Genomic DNA, 19,880 nt, shown 5'->3' with positions numbered 1-19,880 from the left:
TAGACAAGCTTCATTAGGTTTTTTTTTTCTCTGCAAATCACCTCTTAAGCAAACAGGCAGCTGCCAGAGGTGAAAAAATTAAAGAGGCTGCAAGAAATTGCTAGACTGCTACTTCATGCATATGCAGGAAGATATTTAAAAATCTTCTTTTTTCTTTTTTGCATTTTTACTTTTCTACTCCTGACAATTAAAATTTTTAGACACGAGTGTATGCTTATTCTGTATGAGGTAACACTGTCTTTTTAAATTCTCACATTTGTTATGTCACAACATTGGTAAGTTATTTTTATATTTTTGGCCAATGTCTCCTGCTTAAATTATAAATGAATGCTGAAAGTGCTACAAACACTGAAATATTCAAAATGTGATGTTTTATATTGGCAGTTCACCTAGGATGGGTTTTCTTTGGAAAAAAATCATAAGAGCTCCTATTTTATGGGTGTTCTAATTACATAGAATGAACTTGTGTTTTCCTTTTCATTGTACTAATATTTTATATTTATATTAATATAAAGGACCAATTAAGACTGGTATAACTAACAATCTACCTCTTGAAATTTTTGAATGAATATTTTGGCACAAATTGAGAAAGATCTGTGAGATTTAGGATCTCTTCCTTCATGAAATGCCATTAAAGGACTGTCAACAATGGGTCTCATCCATTTGTATAAATTTTAGAAGTTCTCAAACTATGCTCAGTAGGATAGAAAAGAGTTCCAGATCTGGAAGACAAAACAAGATGTTGAGTGTGCATGAATAAGCACATTCTGTCAGTTGTTAAATGCTGTAAGTGAAATGTGCTCTTTCTGAAATCATGTAGTTGCAAAGACTACTGTGTGAGCACAGGAAAAGATGCAGGTATTCTGACAATTTGCCCATCAAACTTGAAGAAATCTGCAGATAGAGATGCTAAATTCCACTTTCCAAATTAAATGTTTATATACTATAATTAGTTTCTTAAGTAATGATTTCATTGTTATTCATTCTTAAGTATAGTAAAACCATTAATATAATCTTGGTGAGTTTAAGAAGTTTATAAGTAATTTACAAGATCATTGAGCAAACAAACTGTAAGACTGGAGCAAAAAAGATGTAAGTGAAATAGGAGGTAGTTCAGAAGTAATTGATTTAAAAACTGGGGGGGGACTGGTTTCATTTTGTGTTATATATAAAATCTTGGAAAATCTGCGTGCGTCTTATACATCGAATACAGCATTTTTTTGCCTACCGAAGCTCCACCTCCTTCACCAAAATGGCTGTGCATACCCTTATGGAGACTTTCAGAGTGCTCCTTGGAGCTGGGGAGGGCAGAAATGAGCAAAAACCAGGCCATTTTTGCTCCCCCCACAAGCCCCCAGTAGCACTCTATAAACCTTCATAAGGCTATGCAGGCAATTTCTTTTGACAAAAAAATGAGCCCGTTTTTGAAAAAATGAGCCATTTTTGAAAAAAACGGGCCGTTTTTTGCTCGTTTTTGCCCCACCTTCCCAGGAGCACTCTGCAAGCCCCCACAAGGCTATTCATGCCTTTTTTAAAAAACGGGCTCGTTTTTGTGGAAAACGGGCCATTTTGGGATGTTTGCAGAGTACAAAACCTTTTTCCCCCCTTTTTGGAAAGCCCTTTAACTGATTGATGAGAATTACATTGATCAAGTGCTGTGCTAGCAGAAACAAAGTCTTAGGTGCTGCAGATTGTCAGCAATTTCCTTCCCCAGGACATGGATAAATACACCTGGAAACATCTACCTACTTACTTACTCTTTCTCCCTACCTACCTACTGTATTTCTCCCTCCCTCTCTCTCTCTCTCTCTCTCTCTCTCTCCTTCCCTCTCCCTCCCGCGCTCTCTCCCTCTACCTACTTTCTCTCTCTCCCTACCTATCTACTGTATTTCTATTTCTTCCTCTACCTACCAACCTACCTACTCTCTCTCCCTATCTATCTATTGTATTTCTCTCCCTCTATTTCTCTCTCTCTATCCCTCTACCTACCAACCTACCTACTCTCTTCCCCCCACCTATTTGCTGTATTTCTCTCTATTTCTCTCCCTACTACCTACACACACTCTCTCCCTACCTACCTACTGTATTTCTCTATTTCTCTCTCTCTATCCCTTTATCTACCTACCTATTCCCTGTCTCTCCCTACCTGTCTACTGTATTTCTCTTTCTCTATCCCTCTATTTATCTACCTACTTTTTTTAAATTTGCCTCTTCAAAGCCTTGATGCATCTTATACTCCAAAAATACAGTAATCATTACAAATGCTGTATAATGTACTGGAAATGGTATTGTAATGTGGAGGTGCGCAGTATAAACACCATTCTTCCAATTTATCAAATTTAAAACCTGCTTATCTCACCCAAGGAGTGCTGTATAAAATGAGCATTAAGTAAAACTGTAGGAAAAGCACAAAAAAACAGGTTGGAGGAAGAAAGACAACCTACACAAGAAAGATTTAATTCAAGAACTCAATGTTGAAGAGAGCACCCATTTATCTCTAAGTCTTGCTTTTAAGAGAAAGCTTGAGTGCAATCAATTCCTTTTTCAATATCTCAAATAAATTATGATTGCTAATCATATATATGTAGTCCTTGTGTTACAACCACACATTCAACAACCATTCAGTTAATGGCATGCCAAACAAGGACTCCTGTCAGATCCTCAAAAGTTTCAGTCATTGAGGTGCTTCTGTGGCATTTGTGGGTTTAGAGCAAAGGTTTGGAAATGATGGCCTAAAGAATCTTTTAATAGTATACATAGTTCTATGATATCTTGCCCGAAGTTGGCAAGCATCTGCTGAAAATCGGCACCCAGAATCTCCTGACCCAACTGCGCCTTGCTTTCACTGACTTAATTGCTTGGTCTCTGCTTGACTTTACCCAGCATATTTGGGGGATTTACTAGGGACTTTTCTTAAATCCTGCTATATTGTCCCATTGGGGTGAAAGTGAAATATTCCTGGGAAGGATGAGCAAAAGACAGCAAGACTATATACCAAAAGAATATACTCGTAGCTGAGTTGCCCCAAGCCTGAAAGTCATCCCAGCAAGCAAGCAGCAGCAGCAGCGATTACAGGAAGATGCTGGATGCAGACAATCAGCAATGATAAAAGCAAAGACTTCATTATACACTGCACTACAGAAGGCAATAATAAACCGATTCTGTATTTTTTTATTTGTAAAAATCACATAGATATGATATAGTGTGTAATGATGAGCCTCTAAGGCAGGATGGCATTCAAAATGCTACTGAGGAAGAGCTCAGGGTCGTAAATTTTAAAACCCCATCCCGAATAGCCAGGAATAGACTTAGACTTAGATTAACTTTACTGTCATGAATGTACACTAATCATACATTAAAATGGAATTTCATTGCATACAGCTCTGAGGGTTATCGCCTCCAATATACACTACAGAAACATAGTTCATAATTCATAAAAAATAATTCAGCAATAATAAAAAGAGAAGAGCTTAAATAACAATAGTCTTGCAGAACTGGTCTTGGTTCCTCGTATATGAAGCTTCTTTGGGGGAACAGGACCGACACCCTCTAATGGACTTCCACAAGTCTTAAAGTTGCCAAGTTTGAAGATCTATGCTCGAATGGATTTTAGATCTTTACATAAAAATCAGGACGACCACTAATCAGCAACAGACGGGGGGGGAAACCAAGAAAGAGTAGAGAATATCAAGTTTCATCTCCCCACGCCAGGCAGCTTGGACGACATAAAATCTGAAGTGCTGTCTTTCATTCCGGAAGACATAACAGCAGCGTTTTTCTCTTTGCTGACGTTGCTCAGAGCGATTCCCTTCTCTTAGCATAAAGTACAGTACAGTACATAACCTAGTTATGGCCAAAGACTTCATTTCCCATCATTCCTTAGAAAAAGAAGAACACTTCCTGTCGCCGTCCCACCTCGACCGGAAGGCGTCCCCGAACAAAGCTCCGAGAGGAGAGAAGCTTCCTGTTTGCGTCTGGCCGGGGCAAGAGCGACTATGGCATCCACCATAGGGGGTGCGGGAGCTGCATTGCCGGCGCTATCACCAGCAGCGGACCCCGTTTCCTGCACGCTCGGCCGGCGTGAAGCAAAGCGAGGGCCCATCAATATCTTGGCCCAGCTTCGGCATGCACAGCTCAGCGGCCGGGGCCTGACGCGGGGGTCACAGGTATTACAGGCTCGGCTGGACTCCGCGGGGTGGCTGGGCCAAGCCGGGGAGGGAGTTTCGGGACGACCGGTGCCCTCGGAGGATTTGCGCTGTCTCTGGCTACGCCCTCCCTATTCGTAGGGAAATAATGAGCAGAAACGGGAGATGCTCCGGCTGGACTCCCTCCGTTTTCAGAGGATTGGTAGGGCGATAGCTTTTGTGCGGAGGTGGAAACCTGGTCGATTTAGAATAGACTAGAATAGAATTCTTTATTGGCCAAGTGTGATTGGACACAAGGAATTTGTCTTTGGTGCATATGCTCTCAGTGTACATAAAAAGACATGAAAATTCGTCAAGAATCATAAGGTACAACACTTAATGATTGTCATAGGGTTCAAATAAGCAATCAGAAAACAATATCAATATAAATCGTAAGGATACAAGCAACAAAGTCCTGCAGTCATAAGTGGGAGGAGATGGGTGACAGGAACAATGAGAAGACTAATAGTAATAGTAATGGTTTGACAGTGGTGAGGGAATTATTTGTTTAGCAGAGTGATGGCATTGGTGGGGGGGAATTGTTCTTGTGTCTAGTTTAGCTTATTTTAAAAAATTAAATAAATGGAGTTGGGGTTCTGAGAATTGCTAGCATCCTCCTATGCAAGGTACACAATAGGTGCCTGTATGCTAATTCCCTTCCCTGTTGTTGATGATGATGATATTTTTATCCCACTTTTCAAATACCTTAAAAAAACTCAAGCTGGTGAACATACCTAATACTGGGATATTAAAATAGGACATGTCTCCTATTTTCCCCATGACAATATCCCTGTGAAGTGGGTTGGGCTGTGACTAGCCCAGAGTCACCCATCCAGCTTCCTGAGCTCCCAGGAATTGTTGCTGTGACTTGCTCCTGATTTGTGTTTGACGTTTATGTACCAGAGCAGAATGTTGGCAGTGACTGATGTTCAGCATCTTATTACAGGTGTTCAGGTCAACTGAAATTGGTAGGTGACGTCTCTTGCTTAGTCTTGCTCTGATACATTCAGGTTATATATAACCCAAAACTGAGAATGAGCCATAGGTCAGTGGACAGTTCATATGAAAAGGTATATAATTCTGTCACTGAAATAATACATTCAAAATTCATTTTTTAAATAAAAAAATCCAAAATAATGGTGATATTCAATTAATTAAACAGAATTTGCCTTCATTGTGTGTTACATTTCAATGGCAATGAACAGTAAGCTCTTTAATATTACTTTCACATGTAAATTCTTATTGTTTCTTCATTTTATCTTCCTGGTTTTTTATGACACCCAAAAGGAAATACTGAAATTTAGCAAATGATAGTAATAATAAAAGGCTTGTTTCCTTTCACTTTTAAATGATGTGCAATCACTTCTGAGACATGATTTAAGTTACAACTGCCAAAAGTTGTTATTTTAAAACAGCGTAGAAAAGCAGACATGTTAGTTCCTCCTAAGGTATTAGATTTTTTTGAATGGTTTTTATACCTAAGGGATATGTTTCCCCACAGGTGTTCAGATTGTATTGTAGTTTACCTTTTGTTAGAGATATTGAAGGGATTTTTTGTATTTACTTTGCAGCCATAATATTTTATATATTTGCATATTTAAATTATTCTTTGCAAATGGTGATAGAGCAATAAACTCTACCACTTAGTTTTTTAGATTATATAAATGACTATAAATTACATTACTCCTATTTTAGATTTCCATTGCTGTAATACCTGTATGCAGTTGCTCTTGATAGCTTTGTTTAAAAGATTGGAAAATTAAAGTGGGAAAATGGGAGAAAATAAAGATTTAATTTTATTCCACCAGAACATAATTATTAGTTTAAATATATTTTCATATAGAAATTAGAAAAGTTAATATTAAAGATTGTGCTATAGTAAATTTGAAATAGCTGATATAGCTGAAATCCATATGTATTATGTACTGTGTATCAATCAATCCCACAACTATTTTCTATTTTTATTCCTCAGTGAATACAGAACTGTATTTTTTAGAAAAAAGGGAATTCTCAATTCATTGATAAATTATATATTAAATTCTCAGTACATAAAATGCAGGCAATTAAAGCCCCTGTGAATCCAGTGAGAGAGGAGCTATAGATGTACATTTCACATCAAGCCTTGTTGATGTGAAATGGTGGAAAGGAGCAACTTTGCAAGACTTTTTATTCTGTCCTCCAAAAATTCTTTCCACTTCTTTGATTTCCTTTGGGAGGAGTATTACTGGTACTGTCATGCCCACCTGAGCAAAGTGTTTTTCTAGCTTAGGCTGATAAATGGTTAGCAAAAAATAACTCTAACTCCCTATAGCCATCAACATTGTGTTGGGTGTGTTAGATTATTTTGTAAATAAATGAAAATTAAGAATTTTATTTTTGGCTCCTTTCCATTTCCATCTTGCTTTATGATAGGTTACTTTAATGTTAATAACATTAGTAATATATCTTCCTTTTGATTAAGCCATTATTTTAGGAGTTTAGGAGTTTTTATTTGTTGTGTTAGATATCTTATCTTTTTAATTTGTTGTGTTAATATTTCTCATTTTCTAGAAATCATCTTTATATGTCTTTATATTTCCAACAATTCTTATCTCTAAAATACAAGGACGCAAGGTCTCTTCTGTCTATTCTAAAATGGAAATAATTTATAAAATATTAAATCAGAAAGCAAGTAAAAATTGATGACTTAATTGTGACTTAATTTTTAGTATTGTATTGTATATTTACAAAAATACATGAAGGAAAAATCAGTGATGGAAAGAAAGAAAAGTTAGAGAACGTTATAGTTGGATGGGATTGAAACATTGGTTTTGTAGTTTAAGTATATGCTGCTTTAGATCAGGGGAGTCAAACTTGCATCGTCACGGCATTGTCACATGATGTATCAGGACTTCCCCCTTCGCTAAACTGAGTAGGGGCAGGGCCAACACGTGACACATCCAGCCCACAGGCCGTGAGTTTGATACCCCTGCTTTAGATGGGTGTATTGTTTTGAAAAACATACGATTCTTTTTCTGTATATTATAATACGCTTGATTTATTTATTTATTATCTAAATTGACTTTCAGTAATGTACAGTATGTCATTACCATTCATGTATTAGTGTTTTAGTGCAGTTCTGTTAATACTATATTTTAATATGTACAGTTAAATACCTTTTAATATTTCTAATATTTAATATTTATTTCAGCCAGGTACTTCAACCTGTCACAGAACAAAAATATTCCAGTCCTCTTGTATAATATTATTTCTAATAATATTAGATTGTGAATTTTATAGAGATACTTAACCAGTGTGGAATGTACAATGGATAACAAATATTTGACAATGCAAGGGACAGAAAAGACAATACTTATATCACTGCTTGAAGCATGACATTCTGTACCTGAAATCATGTTTAAACTATATCTCACACTCTTCCACTGCAGTTGCTTTTTATAGCAAACTTATTTTTGCAGTGAGATCTATTTGTATTTAATTATGATATTTGTTGGGGTTTAGCATAGATGAAACATCATAATGTCTTAAGATCTGTCTGCTACCATTTATATCAACACATAACATGTAAATCATTTGTCCCATTACATATACATAGTGGCTGGCATTAAACATCAGTTTTTGCAAATAATAATAATAATAATAAGGGCAATGGTATTTATTTATTCTACAAGTTTCTTGAATCGTGCTGTCAACAAAACCCTGGGCAATGTACAACTTAGAAAAAACTATCTTTCCAACACCCTTCCCCACATCAAAGCATAATAAGCAATGGTTGCTCACTCATCATTGGATTCAAATAGCAAATGGCTTATTTTAAAAAGAGTTCGGTGCCTTCCTGAATGCTAAGAACAAAAGGGACCAAATGCATCTTTAAGGCTGTTTATTTCATGACATCAGGGCAACCATCAAGAAAGCCTATCTACTGAGCTATCTCTCTCTCACTTCTCCTTGGGATGGCATCACCAGCAGAGATTCCCTAGAGCAGGGGTCCTTGCTTGCTGGGGAATTTTGGGAATCGAAGTCCTCCAGGCTTAAGGTTGCCAGGGTTGGAGACCCCTGCCCTAGAGGCTATCATAGAATGAGCAGAAATATTTTGGAGGAAGAACCCCAAGATAGCTGAAACCACATAAAATAAAGAGCAAAGTAATCTAATATCAACAGTGACCTTACAGTGTACCATAAGTCTGTTTAACTCATTACTGATAACTAGATTACTAGATTTATAATTTTCAGCATTTCAGTAAAAATATTTGTCATTTTAACCTTCCCTGAATAAATATCAATGGCTCTCTTCTGTAAATGATTCCCATCTGCTTGGTACTGAAGGCAGTTGTAATTAAGGTCACACGGTTTAGTCTATCTCAGTATACAGAACCTCTTTGTATTTGAAATAGCACTTGAATAACAACTGTATTTTCAAGTCTTGCGTGTTACAGAAAACTTTACATTTATGTGGAAGCATAAGAGTGTAAGTATGCATAGTGATATTACATAGGAATAAACTTGAAATGTTACCTAGAATACTTTTTATTCCAGTAGTGAATGCAGAGTATTTGGCAGTAGGATTGCTTGCTGCATCTGTGTGCCACAGATTCTCTGACGGTTCTCACTTTGCAAATTATGGTATTAAGAAGATGCACAATTGCATACAGTATGTCTACATTTAGTCAACCTATAGATGATGTTTTGTGGAAAATGTTATTTGGATCTTATTTTGATTGCTTAAACAATTGAGTTCAAATTGGATAAAGTTAAAGTAAGGATCTCCATTTTTTCAAGCCACATTGAGTAAATATCCTGAACACCGACAAAACTTAACAACTACGTAGGATCTGGCTGTTCGCAGAATGTTTAAAGCACTTCTCTTTCCTATGTATTTATTCATTTATTCAGTTGTTATAACTGCCCATATCACATACATGACTGCAGGCTTGTGTATTAAATCTGTTTATGTATTGTATTTTTAAAAAACACCTGATTAAGCTCTGATATGATGCAATCTGAATATAGGACATCCACTTCTTTCTTTTCAGGGTCAGATCACTCTCTAATTGGCCTTGAATTGATCGATGCTACTAACTCTGCAGGGAGGAGGACCATCTTTTAATACCAGCAATCATAATTATTTTCTTGAGCCACCTACAAGAGCTGGTGATTGCTGTTGTTCTCCATAATGGGGCAGTTCCTTTTGATAGAAAAGAAAAAAAAAGAATCTTAAGCCCCTTGTGTACGAGTTGCTATAGACAGTCAGCATTTTCTCCAGTCTTCTTTAGTTTCTATATGAAAGCACCAGGGTAGGTCATCTGTTATCACAGATTTAGTGTCAACCATATACTGATGATACCCATCTTTGCACCTTGACTTCTGGACTAACAGGTGATGTATCGTAATTGAAATTCTGTCCTGGTGCCAGCAGTCGCTTAGAGTCGGATACCTCAAGACTACCTTCTCCCAACCATTTGTATCTATCTGATAAAATCAAATAAAAGGGACTCTCACTCGGAGACTGTAATAATTTGAAGGCCCTAAAGGTAGTTTTTTCAATCCCTGCACTCCTTATTTGGAACAACATGCTCTTTGGATTTATATGGAGCCGGTTGGGTTTTAGAAAGGCCAATAAAACTTGGCTTTTTCTGTAGGCCCCTGGGGGCAGAAATAATGTGAAATATACCCGCTGATCACCTGGGGGCTGATCGAGGTTGAGCTATTTTATTTGTTAATTTATTTTTAGTAGTTTGTTTTGTTGATCTCTGGTGTTAAATTTTGATCTATATTATAGTTAGTCCTTGATTGGTCACTTCCGATTATTTGAAAGTACGACAGATCACCCCAGGGGCTACTTTCAACCTAGATTTCCAATAGCTGGTTCCATTCCCAAAGTCATGTGATCACATATTGGCCACTTGGTAACCGGCTTGCATTTATGGATGTTTGCAGCATCCCGTAGTTACGTAACTGCAGTGTATGGCCTTTCTTTGGCCAGAATTGGGTTTTACTTCCAGAAAATGCCTGTTGAAGACTACTTGTTTATTAAATTTATATGCTGCTTACCTTATTATCCAAATTGACTCTATGGATTTGTTTAACGGCTGCAGCATTTGCTAAACAACCATGATGATTTCCTTAATGACTGCCACCAAAAAGGAGGTAAAATTGGGCTTGGTCAAATGGTGATCCACTTAATGACTGGCATAGCTTACATCCATAATTCTGGGCTCAATTATGGTCGTAAGTCAAACGTAACCTATATTGCGTTATAGTTGTATAATTATTATTGTATATTTTAACCTTATTTACAAAAAAATAGATACTAAAGGCACTCAAAGTTGGTATTAATTGCAGCAGAATATAATCACAATAAACAAATAAATAAATACCTTCCCCTACCCAAATATAGCCCCTGCCAACCTCATATTACCTTTTTCATATACGCTCTTGGCATTTCCTTCCTGTTCACCTGATGGATGAAGTGCCTTTAAAAAAAAAAAACTTGTGTGCACTGAATATTGTGGAATTTTCTTTGCCCCAAGAAAATCAAGTACAGTTTGCAAAAGCCAGTGGGCTTTATGATGCCAGCCCAGGGATAAAGCTCCATTGTTGGGGAGTTACAATAGTTTTTAAAGTGAAGGATTGCATAGTGTTACAAAGTATTGCATAGATACATTTTGTATCAGCAAGGACCATGGTTTTGAGATACTGTAATCAAAAGTTCTTGCTGCTTTTCTGGGGAGGGGAGGAAGATTCGTAAAGAAACATTTATTTACTATATTTTTTAATTGTGTTTTGTCGATAAGTATTGTGTCCAAGATGTTTTGCAAATACAAGAAAGAGATTCTACCATTAGTGCAGCAAATTAAAAAGAAAGAACATGTAAAGAAAGGGAGTTCAAAGACAGACAAAAATATGGGTTCTTCCAGAATATGCCTCAAAAAAGTTGATAATGTTAAATGGGCATTTATTTTCTGTTTGTGTGAGACTGAATTCTCCATTTATTCATTTTTATAAAACTGTAATAATAAAACTTCAGAAAATGAATCCTTGCATTAAATAGCAGTATATGGCTCATGCCATTTAGAAGAGGAAGAAAATGTTATTCTTGTTTCACTGCCACAGATGAATGGGGCTGAGTGTTCTTTGTGAAGAAAAATCCCTGCAATTATTCCTTCTCTGGGTAAATAGAAAAGTATACTGTACTTGTGATCAGAAACTGCTGAGACACATTGATATCAACAATATCATTTAGAATAGCAAATATAAGCTTTCAAATATGAGACTGATATGATTGAAACAATCCTGAAGTTCAAAAAGGCTTCTGAAATAATGGTTGACTTTAAAGTCTAAATATTAACCCTACCCTAAGGGGGGAAATGGTACATGCATATTTACACTATAAGTAGCAGGTGGATGGAAGAGTTCTGTTTGAAGGGTATTCTGTGAGAATGTTAAATGCACTATACATCTTGCAAATAAGAAATTTGCTGTTTTATTATAGTGAACTAGAAAAATACTTTCCAGTACTTTCTCTTACCTTGTCTGTTATATTTATCTAGTCTTAGTTAGTTTACTTTATTTTTCTTTACTTAGTTTTTTTTTCTTCACTTACTTTTTCTTTACTTGGTTTTTTTTTTAACAAACAAAGAATGGATTTTATAGGGACTTAGTAACTAATGCGATAAACCAACATTTCAAAAATGGCTGGAATGGTCACATCATGATAGGACAAGAGATGATAACTTCGTAATTTAACTCAGCAAAAATTAAGGGGAGGATTTCTTTCTCTTACTTTCTTTGCCAACTCCCTACTCTTCCCTAAACACCAAATTGTAATATTGTCTTCTATAATTAATGAAAAAAGTGTGGCGAGAGGGAAATTACTGATGATTGATAGATACATAAATAGGACCCAATAAATAGTATAAGAATCCTCTGCTATTGACATAATGATTTTGCTATTTAAAATGTTTTCAGTAGTTGTCTACATTTCTTGATTTTAAAATGTGAAAAAGCAAAATAATTCTTCAAATTATCATTAATGAAAATTCTAATTCTATAGCTCAAGGGTGTTAAACTCGATCACATCATGTGATGTCACATGACATCGTGATGTGTTTTGCCTTTGCAGAGCTGGGGCGGGCATGGCCTGTGCGTGATGCATCCAGCTTGTGGGCCACCATTTTGACACCCCTGCTATAGCTAATTTTCCCATTGTCTGTTCAATGTAGAGTGGTTATAAGAGAAAATGTTTTTTTATAATCATAAATTTGAATTTATTTCCAAGAAAAAGAAAAAAATCAATGATATTTGGAATTGTGATAAATTGATGATATGTGAAACAAATATCATTGATCCAAATGCCAAAGAACTGAAAGAACGCTGTATGTGGCAATCATCTTCAGTGCAATAGTTTGTCTTTCAAATTTAGAACTCATTTGTAAACTCCCATGTTTCTGATAACACAAATAGAAACTTAAATATATGTGTGGCACCCCAAATTCTAATGAGGTGAGAAATTGGCATTAATTTCTGGTGCAGTGGAAAACTGGAAAAGTGATCAATGTATACATAGTCTGGAAGCATTATAATAAGTATTCTTTAATGATAAAATTGTTGTAAACTGAAACTCTGTCTTGCAGATCACAGGAGCTTTGTTAAAAGAAAGAGACAAACAAGCAAAATGGAATGGAATTCCTTTGCTCTTACAAAAGCTCTATGAGACTAGCCATGCTAATAGTGATTTTTCTCAATGCCAGAGCATCTTAAAGGTAAGATTATTGATCATTTTCAATCAAACATCACTGTGTTAAAACTGTTCTTAATCACAAGCCAATGATCAACAGTATTAGTAACTTATTGTGTAAGTCATTGTACTACAAAATCACAATCTTGAATAATATCCATATATTTAGAATATGTGGATTAAACATCAAAAGTTACTGTGTAATTTGTAATGTTTAATTTGTCGCATATTCTGTATGCATGATGTCAGTATAATGTTCCAACTCATACTGCTCTGTTCCTACTACATGTTATTTTATTTAGTTGTTTTTCATGAACTAAGCATTCCCCATTGCTATTTAGCCTTTCTTCCTGGTGAAAATGTTTCAAACTATTGCTATAATAGAGGTGATGCTGATTAGTCCAGGCTATCACTGCTATACAAACAATTTAAAATTTCTGTTTATTAGCATATCTAGAATGATTTTGTTATCATGCCCAATTTATATGTATATAGTGTATATCAATATATGGAATTTAATTTAATAAATCTCGTTCTACATTATTAAAACTAAATCATGTCCGTTTTCTTCAAAGCATAATTATGTACAGTTGTACCATTTCAATTCCAGCAATTTCCAAGCACCAGTCTTGTTTAACAAGATACTAGAACATTTTGTCTGTCACTTTCTGTGCCTTTTTCAGCTCCATTGTAGACTTTTAATTTTTTTTCTAACAATCTTGGGGGGGGAAATCAGTATTGGACTGTTTATCATAGGTCTATTTCTTGGTCACTCATTACTAGCTTAGATACTGGAGGGGAGGAATCTTTGCTTAATGTGAAACCATTACATTTGCTTTTATTGAACTGCACTTTTCATATGAATACTCATTATTTTTGGGACATGCCATCCAAATTTTGTAGAGCAGTTAAAAACAATCAGTTTAAAGTATTGGCCTTTTGAAATTTAATATAGTAATATGCCATAACTACAATACATTTTTTTTGTTTCTGCCAGGAAATCTCTCCCCTCCTTTCTATGGAAGCCATGGCATTTGTCACAGAAGAAAGAAAATCTGCACAAGAATCTACTTTTCCAAATACATATACATTTGACCTATTTGGAGGTGTTGATGTAAGTGAAACTCAGAGTCAGTTTTGCCTTCAGTACAGAAACAGGTTCTCAAATGCTGTGACATTCTAATCCATGGTAGTGAAAGGAAATATTAATTCAAGGCAGGAAGTGAAGATTCATCACCTGAGAAATAGAAATTTGGTGAACACAATGTATCATTTTTTAGCTTAGAAGAGGAAAGATTAAAAAGAGACATAGTTGCATAAAGGTAAAGATTCCCCTTGCACATATGTGCTAGTCATTCCTGACTCTAGGGGATGGTGCTCATCTCCATTTCAAAGCCGAAGAGCCAGCGCTGTCCGAAGACATCTCCATGGTCATGTGGCTAGCATGACTAAATGCCAAAGGCGCACGGAACACTGTTACCTTCCCACCAAAGTGGTCCCTATTTTTCTAATTGCATTTTTACGTGCTTTCGAACTGGTAGGTTGGTCGAAGCTGGGACAAGTAATGGGAGCTCACTCTATTATGTGGCACTAGGGATTCGAACCGCGGAACTGCTGACCTTTCTGATCCACAAGCTCAGTGCCTTAACCACTGAGCCACTGTGTCCTTTATATAACATCAAATAAGAGTAGAAGGCCATAGGATAATAAAGATGAATGTTTTGTAATTTCACTATGCTCTGTCATCTTTTGAACTATAAGGAACTATTTTGGCCTTCTGAAATCTCTCTTGGAAAGAAGAACATATGTTTAAAAGCCAGTGAGATTGTGTAGTATAAAATCTGAGAAGAGTGAAAGCCATTAATAGAAATATACACAGATATTTATAATTGCACAAGATACTTGTAAGTTATGCTATCTAATGCAATTTGAAGATTATTCTCCAGGTACTTTGTCCTGTCCTAACAAATGTAATTAAAAGTGGCATAGTACTTTTAGCAAAGTATCTCTGATGTAGTCATTCAAGTAACTGGAGTTCTTGAACGTGTCTTAAAATGTCTTTTTACATCTTATCCATGTGGCAGCCATCTGGTATCACCCAATCTCATTGCCTCTAATTCAAGCCAATAACATCTGTTCAAACAGGAGTTCATTAATTTCTAATGTAGTTTGCCATCTGGGCTTGGTTGGCTTCTGGGGAAACCTTTTTCAGTGCTTGTAAAGTTAACGGGCAACCCAGCTCAGAAACTGAAATTGTAGAAAAGTTACAGCATAGACGAGTATCTGGAAGTACATGCAGTTTGTCTCTAGTCAATAAGATGCAACTGATTGGCTGTGAGATGTATCATTTTTATTATACCTATTATAATCATATGTTCAGTCTTAAATATAACTTCATCTTAATAGAAGATGACAAAGTGTTTATGATTATAATAGCCTTAGACAGACTCAATTAAAGATCATCCATAAATTTAGTACAAGGTCATGGCTAAGGAAACAGCATATTTATCTCATTAAATATAAATTTACAATGATGTTTTAATTGGTTTGAACTAAAGAAGTAAAGCTGAATTTAAAGTTGATAGGGAAGAGAGGATAATTCTTGAAAAATGCGGGAATGTGTTTTATAAAGACGGAAGTGCCTATATTTTTCTCAATAGCTTTGATATAACAAGCAAAAAAAATCTTCTCACTAGCCCAGGCTCTTATGTAGTCTTACCCTAAAAACTGATAATATAATAAAAGCAAATTCCATGTAATGCTTAATTTGGGGGCAATAAGATTTTTTTCCTAGCTAACGAGCACAACATGTTTAGGATGTATATTATATTCAGCAATTATTTTGTATTACATGTAGTTTAAAAGTATTTAAAATAGGGCAGCACTTCTTGTTACATGTACATGTGATCCTAATAGATCACATTAAGAAGCCACAGCTAACCAGTGTCACATGATTTAAAATTAGTTTCCCTGCACTAGCTGGTTTGGAAACCAATAATTATAATTCCAAATTGGGATATGAAAAGAAGATTACTAGTTTATTTACCTGTTCTGACAGAGGAAAGGGTAGAGCATTGTAAACTATCTACATTTCTCTGATTATAATGTCAAGTGGTTGTCAAAAGGCTCTTTTTTTACCCCACACAAAATTACAATACAGTTTACTGAAATGAATAAAGATTATTAACTAGACCTTGAAGTTGATTTGTTTTTCTAGTTTAATGAACCTTAAACTTACTGGACCTGACCCAGGCATAATAGGAAACATTAATTACTTCACAACAGCTTCTATCATCTTGTAACTTCTGTATTAGAAGAGAAAGCACAAAGCCAAAAGCTTGCATATTAAGTATGAGCCCAAACATTAGACGAATATCCTATTGAAATATGGTAAATTTTATGAAGAGATTATTGTAAAGTTTGGGCATTGGATGTTTTGTAAAGCAAGGTAAAGTCTTGTTCAAATCAACCTGATGATTTTACAGACATATAACTAGTTTACTAGTCGTTGGCAAAAATACTGGTTTGACATTGATTGTGGATGTTTTCAGTTCCCACACTAGTTATAACCCCGGGATCTGCTCATGGCATCCTATCCAAATATTAACCAAGTTTAGCCTGGCCTTTCTTATTTGGAGGGGATCAACCAGGTGCCTACACATAGAATTAAAGTTTTGTGCATGCAACAAAAAAGAGATCGCTTAAAATCATTTGAATTTGCTATTCAAATAATTGTTATATTATTTTGGTAAAATAAATAAAGTAATTATCTGATTGACAGCTTCTGGTAGAAATTCTTATGAGGCCAACATTTATTACACAGAAGAAGAAACAAAAGAGTAAGTAAAAGTCATGTCTCTGTCATAAATTCTTTTTTATTCAATGTCAGTCACAAGTGCAGTTTTGTTAGTAGTTTGCCAATACTGTACATTTTCTGAATTTCTAAAATTTACAGCTTTTAAGCTAAAAAATCTTAAATATATTAGTCATATATTAAAACATTAAATGAAATCAGTATTTTAATACCAGTAATTTGGTATTTCTCATTATTTCCAAAAGATTGCAAGATAAATTATGGTTTAGTCACTGTGGAAACATTTACCCAAATAATTTAAAACGTGCCTTATATTTACTATGTGAATTTAAATTAGTACCTCTAATTGTTGTCTGTCTACATTGAGCTTTCATTAAATTTGTTTTTACTTTTAGACAAGTTACTTCTATTCTACCCATTAGGAATTAATAAACTAATATTTTTTTAAAAAAATTATAAATATATGTGTAGAGCATCATTATGAAGGGATAAGCACAGATAACACATTGTAGCTGTTGCTTTTTTTTAAAGAGGACTCTAGTATCTAAAATGCATAAAAGTAGGCACTATAATAATAATCCTGGAATTACCATTGAAATGGGCGACTGATGGTGGCTTGTTAGCCATTTACTTATAATCCTCCCAACGTATACCATTAACCCTAAGTTTATTGGATTTTAACAACTGAAATACCTCTTTTCATTAGTATTTTTGGTATTTATGGTATTATGTAGCATATATTGAAATATAGACAGAATGAGTGATCTCAAGATACTGTATTTCAAAAAAATACTAATAAGAATATTATGTTTTGCAGTAAGTGATGAGCTTATCAAGGACTGTTTAAGCATATTGTACAATTCCTGCATATGTGTAAGTCATATTCTGTGTACTATTTTTTTTGTTTTATTATACCTAAAACATTTGCTTAATTTTAAAAAATAAAGCATAGGATTTTACATAATACAGTAGACATAAACACATTGGCAGCTGCATTTTATCTCTGTCATCTTTTAAAGCGGATTTGTTGGTATATGATTAACTGTAGGACTATTTAAGAGTTTAGTAATATGGAATTCGTTGGTATTTTGTATATTTTTTATTCCAGATTGAAAGTTATTTTCCACTAAATACGCTTAGAAAATGCATTACCATGATTTTTGGGGGATTGCTTTTGATACTTTCCTACTGTGTTCCCAAGCTATGGAATCTACTCCATCAATAGCAATAGCACTTAAGACTTATATACCACTTCACAGTGATTACAGTCTTCTCTAAGCAGTGTACTTTTAGGAAAGGAATCAAGATTTTCCTCTTCAATCAGATATTTGCAGTTGAAGTTAGTCTTTTAGGTATTTGTTTTATGTTTATGTTGCTGCCTTAAATGCCCCACATACAGAAATATGGGATAGTAGATAAAATAATAACAATATCAATTAATAACTATTCCTAATATAAACATCATCAGCATTATCAGCAAAAAAATTGGGCTATATATAATATTGTCATTCTACTAAAATATACACACATAAAATAATATAGGCCTCAGAGATTTAGGGAATCCTCCAAAATGGATATGAGGCAGATACTTAGTTTTATAACATTAATTCTTCTGAAAAGCAATTTATCAGTTTCAACCTAGTGCTGAAGAGATTAAACAATTAAATATAGAGCATAAATCTCTCAGTGATTCCCTTATTCCATTCATTCAGTCATCCAGAACAGTTTAATTAGAATCCAGAAACATACATTCATTATTTGTTTTACTATGGATTTATTTTCCTCCTTAATATACTTGTAAGAATTATCAATTGAGGAATACCATTGTGGATATTTTATTCAGAGAGGTTGCCAATAAATAATTGGGATAAATGCTTTCTTATTTTTGTAGACTGAAGGAGTCACTAAAAGATTGGCAGAAAGAAATGATTTTGTGCTGTTCTTGTTTACTCTGATGACAAATAAAAAGACATTCCTGCAAACAGCCACTCTTATTGAAGACATTCTTGGAGTTAAAAAGGTTTGTCAATAATCCTTGGAAGCAATCAATGATTTCTATAGGCTTGGGATCATTAATTTTGGAAAGTTTTTGTATCCTTCACCCATGTACTAATAATTAGTTAACTGAGAATACCATCCTTGGCAACCACATGCAAAATTTAAGCAGTTTTCTGATGGCCTTCAAAGGCAGCATCATATAGAATCCTTGGCAATAGTCCAAGCAAATTATGCTAGGGATACAGGTGACCCTTGAGTTATGACCATTCATTCAGCATCTCTTCGAAGTTACAATAGCACTGAAAACGGGACTTATGACCAACCCTCAGAGTTCCATCCATTTAAGCACCGCACAGTCACGTGAACAAAATTTGGATGCTTGGCAACCTACTTGCACTTACAACTGTTTGCAACATCCCCCAATCATGTGATTACTTGTCTGTCAGCTTTGCCTAAACAAAATCAATGAGTAAACCAGCAGGGAAGATCGCAAGTCACTTGGTTAAGTGTCATCTCTCCCAGCATTTGTTCGTTGCCTGCAGCGCACCCACCCATCGCTTAGTTGCACCTACCAATGCCCTCTTTTGCTGGGCCTTCCTGCTCTTGCACATAAAAATACACCTGTGCCCTCTTTTCTCAGCTTCCCTGAGGTCATGCCACATTCCAGCACCACCCCAACTCGCTGGAGACCTCTTGCACTTCCCTGCAGCACCTTGGTGCTTCTTACCTGGGACTCCCTCTGCTTTCTGCTTAAGAACTCACATGTGTTGCGGTTACAATGGCAACCAGGACTGCCTGGATCACCATGGTTAAATGATGCGGTCATGTGACATTGCACTTTACAACCACATCGCTTGATGATGGCAGTCCCAATTGCTTTCATAACTCAAGGACCACCTGTATGAGTCCTCACACTCCAGGTGGAGTTGCAGTTGGCATGCTAGGTGAAGCTGGTCAAAGGACCTCTTGGCTATAGCCTTTAGTTTTCTTTCCATTAGTAACTGTCATTTCAGGAGGGTCTCCAAATCACAGATTTGCTTCCTCGGGGGCTATGCTATTTCCTTGAGAAACACCATTGTGATGGTGGTCTGTGACGGACAAAAGTGGCTGTCTCGGGGAACAGCTACCCCGTTTTCTCTCTTCCGGA

General features: G+C 35.5%; 1 protein-coding gene across 1 annotated transcript in view; it reads left to right on the top strand.

Annotated features, from left to right (window-relative positions):
* Nucleotides 1-3,941: 3,941 nt before the first annotated feature.
* Nucleotides 3,942-19,880, top strand: part of TRPC4AP (transient receptor potential cation channel subfamily C member 4 associated protein) — a 29,986-nt gene continuing 14,047 nt past the window's right edge. The window contains exons 1-6 of the mRNA XM_014059004.2: nucleotides 3,942-4,166; nucleotides 12,818-12,946; nucleotides 13,919-14,035; nucleotides 16,703-16,760; nucleotides 17,553-17,608; nucleotides 18,627-18,755. Of these exons, the coding sequence (XP_013914479.2) occupies nucleotides 3,996-4,166; nucleotides 12,818-12,946; nucleotides 13,919-14,035; nucleotides 16,703-16,760; nucleotides 17,553-17,608; nucleotides 18,627-18,755 (660 nt within the window). The 5' untranslated portion in view covers nucleotides 3,942-3,995. The remainder of the gene's footprint in view (nucleotides 4,167-12,817; nucleotides 12,947-13,918; nucleotides 14,036-16,702; nucleotides 16,761-17,552; nucleotides 17,609-18,626; nucleotides 18,756-19,880) is intronic.

Source organism: Thamnophis sirtalis, unplaced genomic scaffold, assembly GCF_051295495.1.
Source record: "Thamnophis sirtalis isolate CommonGarterSnake01/CBP01778 unplaced genomic scaffold, rThaSir2_p1.2 scaffold_7, whole genome shotgun sequence".
Classification (NCBI taxonomy): Eukaryota; Metazoa; Chordata; class Lepidosauria; order Squamata; family Natricidae; genus Thamnophis; species Thamnophis sirtalis.
This window is presented reverse-complemented; position numbering and strand designations above follow the sequence as displayed.